The sequence below is a fragment of the Paroedura picta genome, chromosome 16, assembly GCF_049243985.1.
Source record: "Paroedura picta isolate Pp20150507F chromosome 16, Ppicta_v3.0, whole genome shotgun sequence".
Lineage (NCBI taxonomy): Eukaryota > Metazoa > Chordata > Lepidosauria > Squamata > Gekkonidae > Paroedura > Paroedura picta.
Genome location: NC_135384.1, coordinates 12136641 through 12156826, shown reverse-complemented (window position 1 = coordinate 12156826; position 20186 = coordinate 12136641). Strand labels below are relative to the sequence as shown.

At 44.8% G+C, this 20186-nt stretch overlaps 1 protein-coding gene across 2 annotated transcripts; it reads left to right on the top strand.

Annotated features, from left to right (window-relative positions):
- The first annotated feature begins 733 nt into the window (after positions 1 to 733).
- STRADA (STE20 related adaptor alpha) lies at positions 734 to 19345 on the top strand. Of its 2 annotated transcripts, none has more exons than XM_077313062.1 (13): positions 734 to 911; positions 2175 to 2240; positions 2947 to 3004; positions 3809 to 3837; positions 6981 to 7083; positions 10535 to 10656; positions 13537 to 13645; positions 14770 to 14893; positions 15394 to 15565; positions 16210 to 16314; positions 16535 to 16776; positions 17585 to 17627; positions 18241 to 19345. In XM_077313062.1, exons 2-13 carry the CDS (start codon positions 2229 to 2231, stop codon positions 18391 to 18393), a joined length of 1272 nt encoding a protein of 423 aa, XP_077169177.1. In that variant the 5' UTR covers positions 734 to 911; positions 2175 to 2228; the 3' UTR covers positions 18394 to 19345. The 2 variants fall into 2 exon arrangements, with proteins under 2 accessions (XP_077169177.1, XP_077169176.1); XM_077313061.1 differs by having other exon boundaries at positions 2175 to 2264.
- The last annotated feature ends 841 nt before the right edge of the window (positions 19346 to 20186 follow it).

The following is a 20186-nucleotide window of genomic DNA, read 5'->3' as shown; positions in this document are numbered from 1 at the left end:
CCTTGAAGCCTGGAAAAAATATCTCAGGGGTATCTCCAGTCAAATGACTGCACTAATTACTACACCACACTGCCTCTTTCACTTATTCCCCATGTTTCTCTCCTTACTGGGAATCCAAAAACAGCTTATAACCCTCTCCCCTATTTTCCAAATCACAACAACCCTGTCTGGTCGGTTAGAAACAAGTTGGGTGGAAGCAAGTATATCCTTGATCCCCCCCCCCCCAACCAACCCTTAAAGGCTAGCATAGGGCTGCCACATCCTCCCTGGCCAACAGCAGAGGCTGGCAGTAGGGTTTGCAGGTCCAGGTTGGGGAACTCCTGGAGATTAGGGCAAGAACCTCAGGGTGGCCAAACTGTGGCTCTCCAGATGTCCATGGATTACATTTCCCATGAGCCCGTGCTGGCAGGGGTTTATGGGAAATGTAGTCCATGGACATCTGGAGAGCCACAGTTTGGCCACCTCTGCGATGAGTTGTAATTCCAGGGGATACCCCAGGCCCACGCAGGAGGCTGGCCTCCCTAGCTGCGCGTCAGCCTTCCAGAGGCAGAGAGAGCAGAGAAGAAAAAACCCCGCCTCCCTTGCCTAGGGGCTCCAGCCCCGTCCCACACTCCCTTCTCCCAGCAGAACACTAAGCCCCGCGTTTCCCTTGGACGCCGTCGCGGAACGGAGAGCACTTCCGGTCCCGGAGCCACTTCCGGGGCAAAGCCCCAGCTGCTGATTGGCTCTCCCTTTCTCCGCCCCCACTGGCAGGAACAACCGACGAGTCCGCGTCGAGCCGCTCTCCTTGTCTTCCTTGCGGAGAGTCGCCCGCGGCCAGGCAAGGCTCTCGGGAACGCGCGCGCGCCTCCTTGCTCTCCCGGTCGCCTAGGCAACCGAGCAACCGGCCGGTCTGCGTGCCTGGAGAGGGGGTGAGTGCGGCCTTGCCATGGCGGCTGGGGATGAAGGGGGGGGGGAGTCCTTGGCTGACCGCTACTCCCCCTTTCCCTTCTTGTGGCCTCGGGTGCCCTTCGGGAGGGAGGGGGATTAGCGGGCCCAGCTGTGGCTCGTCTGGCTGCGCGGCCTGGCCCTGCAGTGGGGAAGGGGCCTGCCCTCGCCTTTCGAAACTGCCTCGGGGGCTCGGAGCGACGCCTTTAACTCTGTCTGGGGAAGCTTCGCATAGCCCTGCGTTTTAGAAGAAGCGCCTTCCCTTCTTCTCCCCCTGTGAAAGAGGAGGGGCGGTGAAGGCTCTTGAGAACAGTCCTAAGAAAATTGGGACTGGGCCAAGGTCGCTGGCTGCACGTAGAGGAGGGGTGAGGAATCAAACCCAGCTTTTCACCACCCCAAAGAGTCTTATAATCGCTTTCCTGCCCCCTTCCCACAATAGAGGCCCTGGGAGGCAGGTGAGGCTGAGAGAGCTTTGAGAGAACCGTTACTGGCCCCAGGTCACCTAGCTGGCTGCATGTGGAGGAGTGAGGAATCAGCCAGCTTTTCGCCACCCCAAAGAGTCTCAAAGTGTCTTTAGAAGTGTCCTTAATCGTGGCATTCTGAGACCCTGCCATTGTACTCCATTCATCTCCTCTCAAGCATGGAGGGGACCTTACAGCATTTCCCTTTTTGAAATAGACTAACTGGCTATGCAAAGTTATCTCCCCTGTCCCCAGTTCAGGAAAATACATTCTAATCTACCTTTCCAAATTACATTTCACTATTCATTGCATTACAATCTACTATTCTAATATCTTACTTCAAATAAGGAATTCAATTTTTTCCCCCTGTAAAATAGCATCTAAAGCAGTCATACTAAATCTGGTACTTGCAGAGGGCTACACTTGGCATATATTGTCAACAAAATGATCCACATTGACTTCTGTCCCTGACTTGAATCCTATACTTCAGGGAGGTTTAGAGTTTGCTGTTGGGCAGAGGTTTTGCCTGCTTTACTAAAACATGGGCAGGCACCATATTGGGGAATGGTGCCTAGGAGAATCATAGGTGGCACGTCAAAAAGCTAGTAAGGTGACAGAAGAGCCATTGGAACCTGGTATTCTAAACTTGATTTTTTCGGGATGTGCCAGTGTGTCTGCCTTGTTGCTTTACTGCTTGTTATTTTAATATGATTGTAAGAATAAAGTGGAAGTATTATATTTTATTTCAGTTTTTTTGTAATACTGTTCTTGCTTGTCTCTCATCAGGATTATTTTGAAAAATTTCATACCTGTGGATTAGAATCATCAAGTCTGGATTCCATGTCTTTTCTTGTAAGTAAACCAGAACAAATTAGGGTGAGTGTCCCAACACTTTCCAGAATTACTAATGAGCACTGTTTTTCCTTTCCAGGTTGATGCCTTGGTCAGAACCTTACCATCCTAAGCAGAGTTACACCCTTCTAAGTCTTCAACTCTACTTAGGATGGCACTGTCAGTAAGGAAATACCTCAAACAAACATAAATGCAATAATAAATATACTTGCCCTGTGCTCTGCCATTCCAGACCCAGATTCTGATTTTGGGGTCATTCTGGGGGGGAAATGCCTGAAGTCAGGGAAGGGGACTTCAGTGTACCAGTGGGCATTTTTCGATGTAAATACTAGAATTCCCTCCATATACTGTGAACAGGGTGACATGTGACTGCTCATGTCGCAAGTAGCTTGACCTTGGCTTAAAAGTTACATCTTTTATTGTGACTTGTCTCAACTGACTTTACCTGCTCTAGGCTTGCTTGCCAAAGAGGAAGCTAATGGTAAGATGGTGAGGTCCTAGTGTATACCACTGAAGAAGAATGTACAAGAATTGCTAGCACAAAGCCAGGCTGTCGGGATGTTACTGTTGAGGCAGCAATGTGCAGATTGGGTCCCTTCACTCTATTATGGATTTAAAGTTGGCCAGTCACATAGGCTTCTTTCTGTGTAAAATAAAAATCTGCCACATCCTGTCAAGTCTCACTTCTTTGGGGTTTCTTTTCTAGCGGTGGGTGTCCGAGAAGTTCATTGTCGAGGGCTTGAGGGAGCTGGAACTGCTTGGAGGTAAGTGCAAGGAATAATATAAGTAAAAAGGTTTAATATAATGCTGTTCCCTTTGAAGCCTCTGTTAGTTTTATTCTTTTTTTTTGGGGGGGGGGGTTCTTTATATGCAGTGCTTAATATATGCTGTCACTCCCTTTTACATTAAAAATCCAGGTCAGTAAATGGACCTATTCACTGTATTATAGCTTGAGGGGCTTTTTTTTTAATAACGTCTTTTTATATAATTCTTAAGAACAGTTTCTTGTACTCCTAATTAAGGATCTCTTATCAGAACCCATAAGATGGAATAGTGTATTTTTTAGTTGATAGGGTTTATTTTATTTATTTGTGCTGCTGCTAAGAAAGTTAGGAAAATATATTTAGAAAAGAGAGCTGTCAGGCATTATGGAGATATTTTTTGTTTATTTAAATTGGTGATACTCAGTGTCACTTTGCGATGCCACCTGTGCTTCTCAACTTTACTCCCTTGCTTACCCTGCTGTGCCTCATGTTGAGGAGAGAGAGGGAAACCCAGAAGGAAAATGCGTTCCCTCATATCAGATATGGTTCAACAGTAGTGGAAGAGCCAACCCTACCTGCTCAAACATAATCTGGTAATTTAAAATTGCATAGTTACGTTTAATCCTGATATAATGTATGTAGAAGTGGTACATATCACACAGCATACAGGATTCCTGTGGTTCTTTCGGGTATCAGTAACTGTGGGATGTAGCTTTTCACAAGCCACAGTGCAAGTAGCACTAATTTAAGTTACAGGTTTTAAAACATACCTGGAGAGTTGAACCATTAATTTCTCTACTGCAGAGCAGCCGCCAGGTGACTCACGGAGAAAAGTAAGTGACCTGTGTAGATCGTGGTGTAGGCCATTGCATGGGTATCCCTGTGGGCGTTCTGCCCTCCCACATCCCTGGCCTTGCTTGTACATTTCATGTGCTCGTCTTGCATGAGAACAAAATTTTGCTTAGGAAAGTGTCTTTCAGTGTGTGGCTAGTACACATTATTGTTTCTATGACTGTATGATTGATCACTATTATTGTTAATAATTGATGAAATGCCTATTCAGGTGGATTGTCAGCTGCTAAAATTCAGAAAAAGACCCACCCTGTTCTTTCTGCATCCAGAATTGGATCTAAGGGAGTTAATTTTGGCATTTCATAACTCACCGATATCTTTCCATGGAAATACTAGACCTGGAAGTATCCCAAATGCCTAGCCAATTATCTGACCCCTGAGACACTTACCTGGTTGACCTTCCTGCTAAGCATGCCTTGCTAGTGTTGCCATGTGTGATATATTGCTCTCTTTCCCCTTTGTGACTGGTGTGAATGTTGAGATGTTGCTGCCTGTGCAAGCTGGCCAGGTGTCGCTGCTGCAAGCATGCAATGCCAGATTGGCTTGGCTTTGCATTCCATGACAGCTGTGGTCTATGGTCCAAAGTTGTCAGAAGACACTTCCTGCTTCTATTATACCTCTTCCATTGGGAGGCACAACAACTGCAAGGAGCTAAATTGTACACCTTGTGCGGTTGAATGAACTACAGAGTTAACAGGTTCAAAGTAAGCCTTCTTGCTGACCTGTGCATCTTTTCATGACAATGTTTGCAGTGCTTCCTATGTGTATTACTTTGTGCTCTTTTTGACATCCTTCATTCCTCTGGTTACTGACCCTCCATCCCATATACAGCCAATCATTTCCAGCATGAGCTGGAAACCAAGCTTGGTCTCTAAACCAAAAGAAAGCAAATAATGTAAGAGTCGTTACAACTGGCAGAATGTCCTGAACTTGCATGAAACCCCCTGCCTGCAGAAAAAGAGGACAGGAGTGTAAGAATATGTGGATGTGTGGAGGCTGGTGTGTAAATGAGCCTTAAAATACTGCCAGTTAGCAACTGTCATTGTTCCGAAGTTCTGGTTGTTAGTATTTCCCTCTCAACGTTAAATGTTCTTCACAGTTTGTTTGTTTTTTATATTATTTTAACTCCACACTTTACAAGCAGAAGTAAAAACTGTGTGTGTGATTGACCTGAGAGATGTGTATTTAATAGGAATGCAAAGAAAAATCATGCTGAAAATTAGAGAAACACAGTGTGAACAGGAGCAGCTATGGGGGCCATGCAGCTCCCTTACTGCTAGCCTGAAAAGTGACTCACCTCTGGTAGTGGGACAGCCACCTCTCTCCTCTGGAAGCTCTGGCACAGCGTCAAAAGAAATTAGTGGAGGAAGGGAAGGTGTTCAGAGAGGCTGTGAGAAGGAACAGTCTCATGCAAGGCTCTTTCTGGAGAAAAGGACCCCTGCTGAAGGATTCTGCTGTGTTCTAAAAAGAGATGGAAGCCTCTTAGAAAGGGGGGAAAAACTCCAAAAAGGGACCGTTTTGTCTCTTTACATCATAATCAAAGCAAGTATCACCTTGGGATGAAGTGTTACTGTTAGGCATCCAATGCAGAAGGCAGCTGGCAGCTCCTGAAGATGTGGCACAGAGATCGGAGCATAGTTGTGTCCACTTCATCCTGTATTACCATTTGTTTTCCAGTTTTCCAAGCATAGATCTTTCATTCCTAGTCCTTTTACTGGAAATACAGGGAATTTGATACGGCCCCTCTGTAATGTTGAAATAAATGGGGAGAACCAAAAACAAAAAACAACCCTCCCATTCAGATTTGAAAACTACAAAGATGTCCGTATCATAGATTTTCAAATACAGCTTTTTTTATCCTCATTTCTACTTTGCAGTTCAGAAATTTGTCAGATTTGTAATGGATTGGTAGTATTGTTCTGTTTTTTAATAGATATTGCAAAGAGAAATCTAGGTTATAAGAGGGGGGAGCAAAAGAGATCATAGAAGGTCAGTTGGGAGAGTAGTTTACATTTTTGGAGATTACAAGTGCCACGTTGAGTGACTCCACTGGACTGGAATAACTGAGCATCAGATTGTACTGCAAGTGAACAAGTGCTCTTAATTTATAAAACAAAATTTATTAGCAGCCAGGAAGCTTGTCCTCCTTTTAAGGTGACCTTTTAAGGAAAGGAATTTGTTTCACTGTGCCTATAACAGCATTGTTCTTATGGACATATTATGCATTGCTTTTCCTCTATCCCAGCTTTCCCTGGTCAGCTCAGGGGATCTGACATCCAACTGTAAAACAATCACCATACAAAATTAATAAAAACCTTAAAACAATTGAACCTTCTCCTAATGATAGTCCAAACTTTTCTGAGTTTGATCAGAGCTTGAAGGGATAGGATAGGTAGGGAGGTCAGTATCCTGATATTTATACCTGGCATCAACAATAGGTCCGGTGGAACAGCTCATTTTTGCAGGCCCTCCTGAACGGCTTCAAGTCCTGGAGGGCCCTGATATCTTCGGGCAAAGCATTCCTCCAGGCCAGGACCAGGGTGGAAAAAGCCATGGCCCTGATCAAGGCCAGTTTTATCTTTTTAGTGGCAGGGACCCTGAGTAGATTTTGAATACTCAGTTGTAATACTCTCTGTGGTATATAGGGCAAAAGGTGGCAGTTTAATTTCTAGGCCTGTAGTTGATTTTATTCCCATTTAAGATGCAGATAGTTGCCTGCCCTACTGCCAGAGTTCTTTCTGCCTGGACAAACTAGTGTGTGACATTGAGAATCTTCTTCAGGCAAGGGATGTGCTGTAGCCTATGCTATGGCTCCTCTCCCTGGAGAAACTGCTAGAGCAGGTGGACTATATTCTATGAATTCTTGCCATAAGAAAGGGTTAGTCTGTAAGATGCCACAGAATGCTTTATTTTTGGAACGTTTGACAGTCCTCTTCACTTTTGAACTAAATTTAGAGGAAAATTATCTCAGATGGACAAAACGTCCTTTGAGTAACTGTATTAGGCTGCCATTTTTAGAAAACATAAGATTATCCCACATAAAAATTTCTTTTGACCTAGTTATTTGTATCTATTGTTTGATTTCTTTATTTTTTTTCTTCCCTTTTCTTTTGTCCTTTTCCAGACCAATGAAGCAAGCTCTGAGTCAATAGCACATTTGCCCAAAAGGGACATTATGAGCAGTTACTTGCCAGATAGCAGTCTATATGAGTTGCTAACTGTAATAGGTAAGTTTTCCAATCCAAGAAAAACACTTTCTCAAAATAATAATCTCCATCTTTGGCTAACAAGGTTGTCACTTGGAGGAAGGCAGGGAGCGGTTCCTGTTGGCAGCAGAGGATAGGACCCACTGTAGAGAGTTTAAAATTTCATATATAATGGTACCAACTAGATATTGGGGAGGGGGGGTTCACAGAGTAGTTCAGCAGTGAAATAGGCTGCTTAAGGTGGTGGTGAGGTCCCCCTCACTGGTAGCCTTCAGTCAGCGGATGCTTTAGGCTGATTCTGCATTGAGCAGGAGGTTGGACTGGATGGCCTATGTGGCCCTTTCCAACTCTATAATTCTATGTCCTGAAATGAAAAATACAGATCGTTTACAATAATTAAAGAAGCAGATCCATAGCTTGGGGGGCTGTTCTACCTTGGTCTCCTGTTGGATAAGCAGGCGGTGACACTAACTAGGAGCACCTTTCACCAACTGTGACTGGTGAGCCAGATGAAGTCTTTCCTGGGCAACCCCCCCCCCCCCCAGAAGCATCTAGATTTTTATACGGCAATGAGCTCTCTGTGGGATTGTTCTTCAAGACTCCCCAGAAATCACAGTTGGTGCAGAAGGCATGCTGAAGCCTGCATGCTGAATGAATTAGGCCATAGGGTATGCTTTCTCTCCAGGTTTGTTCTGCCTATGATAGCTCCCAATTGTGATTCTGGGTCCTGGGCAAATGTCAAAGATGGGCTTCTATACTAGGAGTGTCCAAACTGTGGCTCTCCAGATGCCCATGGACTGCTACCATGAGGCAGGGGCTCATGGTAATTGTAGACCATGGATAACTGGAGTGCCACAGTTTGGCCATCCCTGTCGTATACTTTCCCAGCCTCAATCCATAGCTGTCATCATTTCTACAAGGAGAGAGTTGGTTTTTGTACCCCACTTTTCACTACCCGAAGGAGTCTCAAAGTCCTTTGCTCTCCTCCCAACAGACACCCTGAGAGCTCTGACAGGGTTGTTCTATTAGAACAACTCTAGACTATGACTAGCCCAGAGTCACCTAGCTGGCTGCATGTGGAGGAGCAGAGAATCAAACCCAGCTCATAAAATTAGAAGCTGTTAACCAGTACACCAAAGTTGGCTTGGTAAAGGTAAAGGTATCCCCTGTGCAAGCACCGAGTCATGTCTGACCCTTGGGGTGACGCCCTCTAGCGTTTTCATGGCAGACTCAATACGGGGTGGTTTGCCAGTGCCTTCCCCAGTCATGACCGTTTACCCCCCAGCAAGCTGGGTACTCATTTTACCGACCTCGGAAGGATGGAAGGCTGAGTCAACCTTGAGCCGGCTGCTGGGATTGAACTCCCAGCCTTATGGGCAAAGCTTTCAGACGGCTGCCTTACCACTCTGCGCCACAAGAGGCTCTTAGTTGGCTTGGTGTGGAAGCCTTTTAAGGCAGAAGCTGTGGTGACATATCTCCCATCATTAGGTAATCATCCCACAGTTCCACTGGGTCTGGAGGTGGTTCTCTGAAGTGGAACTTCACTGGTGGGCCCTGCACGGCCCACAGAACATGGGGGGAGATACAGAAACGGTTTTATATTTAGTATTAACAGGATTGCATCTTATTGCATGTGAGTTCGTGGTGACACTAGACTCTTTGAGTCGATGATAATTGCAAATGTGGTCAGGAAGGGCGGACCATTGCTTTATAGATATTTATGGAAGATATTAATTACACTCCTGATAAACAACACTTCTCTTTGATTTCCCACTTCGGACCTCATACCCTCAACTATCAAACTCATTCTGCAGTGCTCAAGTCTGTTAGCTGGTTCAGTACCCAGTTCTCATCCCCTCTTATGTTGCTGGGGTATATTGTTAAGCTCTATCTGTCACATGATTCTTGGACTATCAAGAACTGGGCTGAAATTCTAACTCGAGGAGAAGGTAGCTTCTACAGATGATTGTAAGCCACTAGTATCAGTCTCCTGTAGACCTGACTAGTACAGTATACTGCCGCCACAAGCACAAAACAAAAACTAGCAATATGAATACAGCAAATAGTTCCGAGTGATGAGTAAATTGCTCCATGGTGTTAATGCCTTGATCTTATAATGGATTTTGGGACCTGAGCTGCTTTTGAGTTGCTTTGTTGAATAGTCTTCTGTTTGTGTACTTGAAATCTCCCTCACGGATTTCCTGGCTGGGGCTAGAGATGTGAGCCTCTGTTGTTTCTGCCTGCAGTGATGACAAAGCCCTCAGCTATCAGCTTGAAGATGTGAATCCACCTTTTCATAAACCTTTATAATAATTATTGTGTGCTATCAAATCCCAACTAACACATGGCAACCCCAGGACCATGAGTTTTTACAACCAAGAGATGAGCTGAGGTGGTTTGTCATTGCCTTCTTCTGACTTCCTTCCAGTCTTCCTTCATGGCTTCCCATCCAACTACTAAATGTGATGGATCCTGCTTATCTTTGTACCATAAGGCATTTTCGTTCTCTGTGCGAGCAGTGTCTTAAGTGAGCATGGTACATGAGACTGTTAAGCAGGGGTAGTCAAACTGTGGCCCTCCAGATTTCCATGGACTACAATTCCCAGGAGCCCCTGGCAGGGGGCTCCTGGGAATTGTAGTCCATGGACATCTGGAGGGCTGCAGTTTGACTACCCCTGCTGTTAAGGTCAAGACACTTTTGGTATATGTATGCATATGTAAAAGCCTTCTTAAACTACTTTTGAATCCTGCATTTTATCTAAATGGCCATAAACATCTGCTTTATGGGTCAGTTTATATCAGAGATGAATAACCATAACTCAGCCTAACCCATCTCACAGGGTTAGTGGGAGGATAAACTGGAGGTGAGCAGAATGATGTAAGCAACTTCTAAATTTATTTATTTATTACATTTATATACCACCCACCCCTAAGGCTCAGGGCGGTTTATATAAAACTTAGAGGAACGGGGAACAGTACTGATAAATCAATAGCTATAAGCGGTAACAGTACAGTAACAATAGAGCCATTTAGTAGAACAGTAGAGCAATGGTGAGAACAGTAATTCAAGCTTTCAGTTTCCATTGAGTGGAAAGGAGTAAAGTAAATAAATATATTCTTTTGAGCGATGTATTGCAGAATAGTGGTCCTTAAATGTAGAAAACCAATCAAATCATGTGTGTTTTGTACAGGAAAGATGTGTGATAGATATCAGAAAGAATTTGTAATTTGCATTGTTGTTTTTTTAAAAAATTACAGTATTTATGCTCTGTCTCTGCAAACTCAAGGTGGCTAACAAAACAACAACTGTAGGAAACAAACACAGGGACAAGCAAATGTAAAACTATATGCACTTAGAAATAGTTAAAAGCCAGTGCATCCTGTTAAAAGATAATATAGTTGGAAAAGCAGCCAAACAAAAGTTCAAGATGTTATTGAAGTTGTTCTAATGATGGTGGCTTTATCTTTCCAGGGAAGGGCTTTGAGGATCTAATGACTGTGAATCTAGCACGTTATAAACCTACGGGAGAGTTTGTCACTGTTCGGAGGATCAACTTAGAGGCCTGTACCAATGAAATGGTGGCATTTTTGCAGGTAGAGTTAGAAGTCTTACGCAGAGGTAGCTTGGTTTGTTGGAGAGATACCTTGTTGGTCTCAATTACTGCATAGCAAGTGGCATGTTTGTTGACACATCCTTAAAAGGTAAAGGTATCCCCTGTGCAAGCACCGAGTCAGGTCTGACTCTTGGGGTGACGCCCTCTAGCGTTTTCATGGCAGACTCAATACGGGGTGGTTTGCCAGTGCCTTCCCCAGTCATTACCGTTTACCCCCAAGCAAGCTGGGTACTCATTTTACCGACCTCGGAAGGATGGAAGGCTGAGTCAACCCTGAGCCGGCTGCTGGGATTGAACTCCCAGCCTCGTGGGCAGAGCTTTCAGACATTTCTGCTGCCTTACCACTCTGCGCCACAAGAGGCTCTTAGGACCCTGTAATTCTGTGTTAATGGGGAAAGTGTGAGACCAATGAACCACTGACTCCCTCCCAGCTCTATGGTTTTAAGCAGCAATCGCTGGCTGAGTGATGTGGTCAGCTCCTGTCTAAATTCAAGATACACAATTAAAGCCTGTCCCTGAGAACCTCTAAGAATGGTATTTCCACAACCACTTCCATTGCTGAAGTGCTCTCAGATTAGGAGAACCTTCCTCATTTTGTGTCTGAGCCATGACCTCTTGCAAAATACTGATTGTAATGGGGCCAACTCTGTACTGGTACAATCTTTGTGATGCATTCTGTATATCAGTTGCTGTTCTGTTTAATTTATTTAAAAACAGACTGCTTTTCTGAAGCTCATAACTATGTGCTGTTGAACAGTAAACAAAACTGCAGCCCCCAGTGGCAAGTATGTGTTTTTAAGGAAACCCTAGCAAACAAAACTTGAATAGAATGATTGCATTTTATTGAAGGAAGGTAGCATGATGAGGCGTGAAATAGTTTTGTCTGGTTTTGTCCAGGCAACTGTGGACTGATGTAACTGAATTTCAGCGCCACAGGAAAATATATCAGTATTAATGAGTTCTTTTTAAAATGTCTGCTTATATTGTTGCAGTGTTTTGTAACCTGAAGCCTTGTGTTTTAATTTCTTGTATATAGAAGTATACATATTTCTTAAAAATTGATTCTTGTTCCAATGGAAGGTAAACGAGAAGGCTTCTGGCAGGCCTTGTTGCAGGGAATGTCATCCAAGTGTGATAAATTGTCTCTGCTCATCTTAACCACCTGCGAAATCACTCCAGATAATTGTAGCAAGCAGTCAAAATAACACCAGGAAGAAAGTACTTCATATGCAAAACATGATTCCTGATCCTATGCCCCTTAGAGCTCAGAGGCACACCATTGGTTTAAGCAGCATAGTCAGGATTGGAGTTGCAGTGCCTTAGTCTTGCTGCTGACAACAAGCAAGTTACAGAATTTGGTACCAGCTGAAATTTTGAACTGTCTTCAAGGATAGTCCCATGTACAGCATGTTACAAAGATTGTTGACCAGCCATATTGTCATAAAATAGCACGCAGGTTTTTAAGTTTGTCAAAACCAGGCTGGATGTTGAAAAAAGTGGGGGGAAAGATGCTGTATTCTTAAAAGTCTTTGCTCACTGCCATCTTGGCACCTTTGATGTTAGCTTGCGCCATACAATATCTAAACAAGAAAAAAAATGCTCTTTTCCAGTTCATGTATGTTACAGAAATCTTTGAGAAAACCAAGATATGAGTGACCTTTTATTTGGGTCTCCTGTTAGTTGTAGTTGATATGAGGGAATCCTAGTCATAGCCACTACTTGACAGTCCAGCAAAGTCCAGGTTGAAGAGCACCCCTAGTCAACAACTCTTTCCTTGTAAGAAGGGCCCTTGCTCCCATCTTCAGTAGGTGATACCATCAAAATAGATCGCTGGGTCTCCTTATGGTTGTACCTCTTTTAAATGCTCTTCCAGTATTATCAGTATTTTATTAATTGTTGTACTCAACTTGTTTGCTCTCAGCACCTTTCCTGCTACGTGCTAAACGTAAAATTCATTTTACATTATTTTTCCACTTAGGTTGTTTCATTTATTTTTGCTTTGTTTTATACCCTCGGACAGACCTGGCCAATATCATCATCATCAAACAATATAAAAAGCGTACTGTCCTTTCGATGACATGCCAGCCCTCTGATTGGTCTTCAGTGCAAAGGCATTCCCCCACTGATTGGCCCACTGAGGGCTCATCAGATGCTCTACCCCACCTTCTTCCTCCTCCGTGCCACTTCATGGAAGAGCCAGGAGGTGAGCCCTGCAGCCGGGGATGGCATGGGGAAGGCCAGCTGGGCATGCTCCACCAAGGGCCTGCTGTGCTCCTGTGTTCCAGAAAAGCTGGCTGCATATGCTCCACCACAGGGCTTCCCACTCTCCTGCCTGGTGGAAGGGGGATGGAGGTCGGTTGACCACGCTCCGCCATGGTGGACAATGCTCCCTGCCCTCCTGGCTGCTAGGAAGGCACAGGAGGCTGGGTCGCAAGATTTGCTGCAGTGTGCAGTGCTTCCCAACCTCCTGGCTATCGGGGGCTCAGGAGGCCAGCAGCACATGCACTACTGTGGCATGGATCGCTTCACATCCTCCTGGCTCCCTGGAAGATGCTGGAGACTGTGGCTGTGTGTGCTCCGTTGCGCGCTTGCTGCTCCCTGCCCTCCTTGCTAGCTGGGACGGCCTGCCTTTCTTCTTCCCATTTTTAAGACAGACTTTGCTCCTAGTGAATACATAAAATGACATGCAAAATAATTAGGGGCTTTCATATGCAATGCAATGTTGCAACAGTCCTTGATTAAATGGAGCAATACTGATGAGCTGTCTAGCTATTCAGTTTTCCTATATTTCCTATGTTAATTTGCTTGACTGAGACACTGGCTAAGGATCTGTGGTTGTATTACTGTTTTTGTTTTTTAGGATGAACTTCATGTCTCCAAGTTCTTTAGTAACCCCAACCTCGTGCCATATAAAGCAGCCTTCATAGTCAGCAATGAACTTTGGGTTGTGACCTCTTTCATGGCTTATGGTAGGTACAACCTGGGTTTTCCTTGGTACTCTTGTATATAATATTTGACATTCTCATTCTAGAGAAAAATGGTTTCAACCTTGAGGGCAGAGTATAATTCAGCATAGGGTATGACATTTTTTATAGGGTTCTTCAGTTTCTGCTTTTTTACAAGTATTTCTGAGGTTCAGAATATCTCTTAAAAAGGAAAATATACTGTAAAGCTTTTGTGACTTAAAATCCTGTCAAAGATGTGAGAAGGTCTTCTGGGCTCTTATGGTGGAATATTTTAGTTCCCACGATGGAGCTTCCCTGAAGGAGGTAGCATCCTTGCCAAAGGACAGAACACACAGTTCTAATAATCCCTCCCCCCTTTGTGAGTACCAGATGATTTGCACTGGCTGGGGCACCAGCCAGCTCATCACAGAAGGCTTATTGTGTGAAATAATGTCCTGAATGTTCAGGTCTTAGGCTGAAGCTGAGCTATACAGGTAGGTGAATGGATAGTGGAAAGCGGCAAAGGGGCAATATGGAGAGCAAGTGAGGAGTAAAAGCACCTGGGGACAAACAAATTTGGCTAGGTGGATGGGTGGAGAAAGGAAAGGGGGAAATGAAATAAGCAAGGGGGAAATTCAGGGCCAATGGAAGAAGAGGAGGAGTTGGTTTTTATATGCCACTTTTCTCTACCAGAAGTCTCAAAGCTGCTTACAGTCACCTTCCCTTTTCCCCACAGCAGACACCCTGTGAGATAAGTGAGGCTGAGAGAGCCCTGATATTACTGTTCTCTGGCGACCACACTATCAGTGCTGTGACAAGCCCAAGGTCACCCAGTTGGCTTAATGTGGAGGAGCGGGGAAATCAAACCCTGCTCCCCAGATTAGAAGCCGCCACTCTTAACTACTACAGCAGTGAGTAGGGAGAAGCAGTGAGAAGGGGAGATGGCATGGAGAAAAGGGGTCCAAGTAACTTGAATTAGATTCTTTGACTCCTCTAATTTGCACAGTTGAGTATTGAGTAATTGCATGTGCTTATCTTGAGACTCAAGACCGCTTAAGTCATGATATGTGTAACTTGTGCAAATAAAAAGAGAAGCAACTCTTAAGACAGCTGTTTTGGTTTTCTGGGGCTACCCCTTCTCTCCACAGGTTCTGCTAAAGATTTGATCTGTACCCATTTTATGGACGGGATGAGTGAACTAGCTATGGCATATATACTGCAAGGTGTATTGAAGGCGCTCGATTACATTCACCATATGGGATATGTCCACAGGTAAGCCAGGCTGTAGCACTTTAAGCATGAAAAAGCAAACTTCAGCTGTTCTGAAATCAATGCCATTCTCTTAGCTTCATGGGGGGAAAGGTCCTGGGAACTGTAGACTGTGAGAATGCTTTGTTAGGAAGCACCTGAGGATTGCATGTTGCTACAAACCGAAATGGAATTTATGAAGCAAGAGATAGGAGTTGAAGGTAGTTTGTGCCTAGATCTGGATAACATGTAGCAAGCCTGCTGCAGAGCAGAGTATTATTAATCTTAACCACTTTTATAGTAATTAAGCAGTAGGCATTAAGTGATAGTAGGAATTAAGCAGTAATATAGCAAAGCTGAATTAGGGTCTTCATATCTGCCTTTCACTTGAGGGTGTATTTTCCCCGCCTGATCAGCCACACAGTGCCACCTCCTCATGCAAGCCACTCAGTGTATGGTCTAGGATTTTGGAGACTTGGGAGGGGGGTTTGTGGCTGCTTTCTCTCTGTCCTCTTTGCATGCAGGAGTGTGAAGGCCAGTCATGTCCTGATTTCTGCAGATGGAAAGGTGTACCTCTCTGGCCTGCGCAGTAATTTAAGCATGATCAGACATGGTCAGCGCCTCAAAGTAGTTCATGATTTCCCCAAGTTCAGCATCAAGGTCTTGCCATGGCTGAGCCCAGAAGTCTTGCAGCAGGTATGTTGACTCTTGCTTGCTCTTGCTTTCTTAGCTTTGGTTTGCACATTTACACACCACTTTTCTCTGCGACGGTGACCCAAAGCAGCGTACAACATCATTCACCCTTCCTGTGTTGTCTCTAAGCTTAAGCCACTTGACAGGGTTGTAAGTGTCGAGTGACTGGCCCGAGGTCACTCATTGGAATTCCATGGCAAAGTAGACATTTGGACTTGGGTCTCCCAGATCCGAGTCCAGCACTCTAGCTGCTATGCCTCATTAGCTCTTGAAATTCTTTTCTCTGATAAAGTTAACTGTATTTCATTGAGTCCCTGGCACCCCCCCCCCTCCCGCATTACTGCTGCAGCCAGAAAATGCTGCTGGTATAAAAAGACACATCTAAAATTTTCCACTGGGAACCCTGAAATGAGCTGCTGCGGTTCCCTCTACTTCCTTCTCCTCCTCCTTTTTATTCATTGGATTTTCTTCATAGAATCATAGAGTCCTTTCACTGCTGTCATGGTAGCAACAAAAGCATCTGTAAATATGTGTCGATTGCCTTTCTGAGCCACCACAATCGGTTATTATTCCTTCTGCATTCATTTTCCCTTGGTGTAAAGAGGCATCCAAAGTATCCCAACATACTTTCATTTTTATGGCTTCAGAATCTTCAGGGCTACGATGCCAAATCTGATATCTACAGTGTGGGAATCACGGCCTGTGAGCTGGCAAATGGCCATGTCCCCTTCAAGGACATGCCCGTGACTCAGGTAGGCTATTAATCTGCTACTTTTCTCAATCTCAACCCCTGACTAAACTGTATAGAGTAGGCAGGAAGCTACAATTATTGTGGCACTAATTGGTTGATCGTAGAATGACCCAACATTGTCCAAGACCATGGGGTCAGTGGATAATTTTAAGTAAACTAAAGACGGGCCTGAGCTTTAACTGCTTGCTAAAACACATCTGCCTTTCCTTCTTGTCCTTCAGATGCTTTTAGAGAAGCTAAACGGCACGGTCCCGTGTCTTCTGGACACCACCACTATCCCTCCAGAGGAGCTGATGACAAAACCATTGCGATCAGGAGCCAGCATGGGGTTCGGGGAAAATATGGCAGCCGGCACTGCCAAAGCGTCCAATGGCGAGGCAGCTCCCCATCCGTATCTCCGTACCTTCTCGCCCAGCTTTCATCACTTTGTAGAACAATGCCTTCATAGGAACCCAGAACTAAGGTACCGCAAGAACAGGTTGGAGGAGGAGAAATGTTGTAGCCTTCAGGTCCTGAAGCCCTAGGGTTTCTTGAATTGGGGGGAGAGTTAATTATTTTTTTAACGTGTGATTTTTTTTTTGTTATACATTTATCTTGCGATATTTATTTATTTATATTTATTTATTTATTTATTATATTTATATGCCGCCCTCCCCGGGGGCTCAGGGCAGTTTACATAATAACACAAGAACAATACATGGAACAGTCTTATAAAACATTTGAGTAACGGTGCAATAATAACATAATTGTAAACATATAACATAATAATTGTGTAACCAGTAAACAATACAACGTTGCAACATACAAACAGGTCCAGAGTATATAGGTGGTGTTCTGAGGGGGGCGGGGAGCAGGGGCCCTTTGGTCGCTGTTGGTTATATATATCTGGTCTCAACCGAATGCCTGGTGGAAGAGCTCCTCCTTGCAGGCCCTGCGGAACTGTTTAAGCTCCGTCAGGGCCCTGATCTTCTCCGGGAGCTCGTTCCACCAGGTGGGGGCCAGGAAAGAGAATGCTCTGTCCCTGGTTGAGACCAGGCGGACTTCTTTAGGGCCAGGGACCTTTAGCTGGTTGGTAGCAGTGGAGCGCAGGGCTCTTTTGGGGGCGTAGGCAGGGAGGCGATCCCTCAAGTACTTTGGTCATGTCAACTCACCCACCCCTCCTGAAATGGCCAATGATGGACCTGTAAGAAGAAAATGTTTTGTTGCTGTCTTTCCATCTTGTTCCCTTGCGTATTGACATGTGACCTCTTTGTTGTGTTTCCCTTGCACAGACCAAGTGCGGGTGCCCTGCTCAACCATTCCTTTTTCAAACAGGTAAATGAGTTGCCTCCCTGCTAACATATCTCCTCTTGCTTCAACACTTGAGGGATAGTAGGCCTTGGGGAGGGGGCACTGATGCTGAAGCTTTCTTCTGTAATTAATAGAGCAAGACCAAAGAGCATCTGAGACAGCAAGATTGTGCATGAATTGTCTTGTCTACTTTGGGTTTCTTTTGGGAGCTTTTATGCTGGCGAGAGGCAAGAAGCCTAGGGAGGCAAAGAACAAGGGAAACAGGGAGTGCTCCATGCTTTTGAGCCCCTGTCATACTCTCTTCCTCCTCTTTTCTTGCCATGCCAATGTCATTTCCAGCGTGAAGCATTCAAGCACTGACCAGAACCCCCTCAAAGGGCTTTGGCTCCACCGTCTATGGATAAATGCTTGCAATTCTGACTAGATAGCTAACAGAGCCTTACCATTAAGCTGTAGTCTAGAGTAAGTAACAGTTTCTAAAAAGAAAAGCCGTTCATCCTTCTAATGGCTTGTTGACATTATTTAACAGACTCTATAGGTGGAGGAGTAATTAGTAGAACATGTGAGATCAAAGAGATGTGAATTACAACTTGCTCTTTCTCACCAGCAGAATGTCTTGCAATATTTTCCTCTCCAGATCAAGCGTCGTCCATCTGAAGCGCTCCCTGAACTGTTGTACCCTGTCACACCGATGACTAGTCTGGAAGGCTTACAAGTGCAGGATCCAAGCAGTATTCATGGCGTGGAATCGAATTTGGAGCAGCTCACACTGGATGACTGGGAGTTTTAGGTCCTCAAAGGAAGGAAACGTATCAGATTTAGAAGCTTTCTGCAGACATGGTTAATTTATTTAACCTCTTCCTTTCTCACACAACGGCGATGAATGTTAAATTGCAGAAGTTTACACACCTTAAGGCGATGCAGACATCACTTGCATTGTATCAGAGTCAGAGAGCAGACTGGCACCTGCAAGGAGGAGGGGCGGGAAGGAAAATGGTGTATAGATATTCTTTCCTGCTGTGTAGTTCAGAGTAAGGCATGAGTATGTCCAAAAGGAGCCCATTTCCCTTGGCATTCCTCGATAGTGCCACTGCAGTCCCTAGAGGGCTTGGTGTTCTTAATGATTTCCTCGTCAAGGGACAATTGAGAGCCTGCTTGGATATCAGTGCCCTACCTGCAATACATTAATACTGAGAGCTTCACCAGCGGAGCACTCGTGGCTCATAAGGGGAGACAGAGATAACATTTGTAAGAAGCCTAACCCAGGCTGAGCTTGGTCTTTCTCTGGATAAAACCAATCACCCCCCCCAACCCACACTGCCTCTGGCTAAAAAAAAGGTACAATCCCAAGCTCATGTTCTGGTGATAAATGCAGCAAACAGCAAGTCAGAGGAGCCGGTCTCAGTGTTTTTTTCAGATCAATTACCACTTTTCTTTAGTGTTATGACTTCAGAATAGCACCCATTCATAGAACTCTCTGCACATTTTGTCTCCAGATTTCACCCATGTCCCCTCCAGTGGACAATCCAGAGGAAGAATGGCTTTGACACAGCAAGAATGCCTGTTATTTCTACTCAGTTGAACACAAAGCCAAGCCCTTCTTTGCATCTGGCTGCCTGGAGCAGCGGTGCTGTCGGCAAGACCATGTGTTTATGCTCGCACATGTGTGTTAAGCTGTACTTGATCCCAAAGTTCGCTGTTCTAATTTTGTTGCCAAAATAAAATTATTTTGCACTCTTCCAGCCCTCCGTGCAACTTCTTCCTTTGCCTTGCAGTGCGTGTTTCGTTCCTTAATTGGGCTTTTTGGTTCCAACATTTTATGCCAATAAAGGTACTCTGAATCTGAATCTGGTTCCAACTCAGGAAGGGGAGAGAGAGTCTGTGGCTTATTGGCAGTGCACCAGCTTATCAAGCGTATTCAGTCTGTAGCAACTTCAAATAAAAGGATCAGGTGATAGTAGAAGTTGGTTCTTATATGCTGCTTTTCTGTACCCGAAGGAGTAGAGGTGTGATGTGAAAGATCTACCAGTAGCTCCTGACCATAATTGGCTTCCCCTTCTAGGCTGTCTTAAAGAGCAGCCCAATGTAGAACACCTTACATAATAGTACAGTGGCTATCAACATTATTTTAACAATAACCCATAAGACCAAATCTATATTGCATGGTGACCTATCCAGGGCTGGCCCAAGATTTTTTAATACCCAAGGCCAGGCTTTCTCAAGCAGGATTTCATGAAACCCTGGGGTTTGTTGATGGCCTTGGAAGGGTATTGGGGGGGGAGGGGGTAATCAAGTGATATGACCATATATGGTCATGCTGACCTTGCCCCCCCATGGCAAGTGATGGACCTGGAGAGGATTGGAAGAAGAAGAGTTGGCTATTATATGCCACTTTTCCCTACCCGAAGGAGGCTCAAAGCAGCATACAGTCACCTTCCCATTCCTCTCCCCACAACAGACACCCTGTGGGGTGGGTGAGGCTGAAAGAGTGCTGATATCACTGCTCGGTCAGAACAGTTTTATCAGTGCCATGGTAAGCCCAAGGTCACCCAGCTGGCTGCATGTGGGGGAGTGCAGAATCGA

What these genes read in the sequence shown, in the direction of transcription:
- STRADA (XM_077313061.1), top strand. Translation starts at nt 2,229, where the DNA reads ATGTCTTTTCTTGTAAGTAAACCAGAACAAATTAGG. An exon ending in GTAAACCAGAACAAATTAGG is followed by an intron (nt 2,265 to 2,946) that starts GTGAGTGTCCCA and finishes TTTCTTTTCTAG; the next exon opens with CGGTGGGTGTCCGAGAAGTT. An exon ending in CATAGGAACCCAGAACTAAG is followed by an intron (nt 16,777 to 17,584) that starts GTACCGCAAGAA and finishes TCCCTTGCACAG; the next exon opens with ACCAAGTGCGGGTGCCCTGC.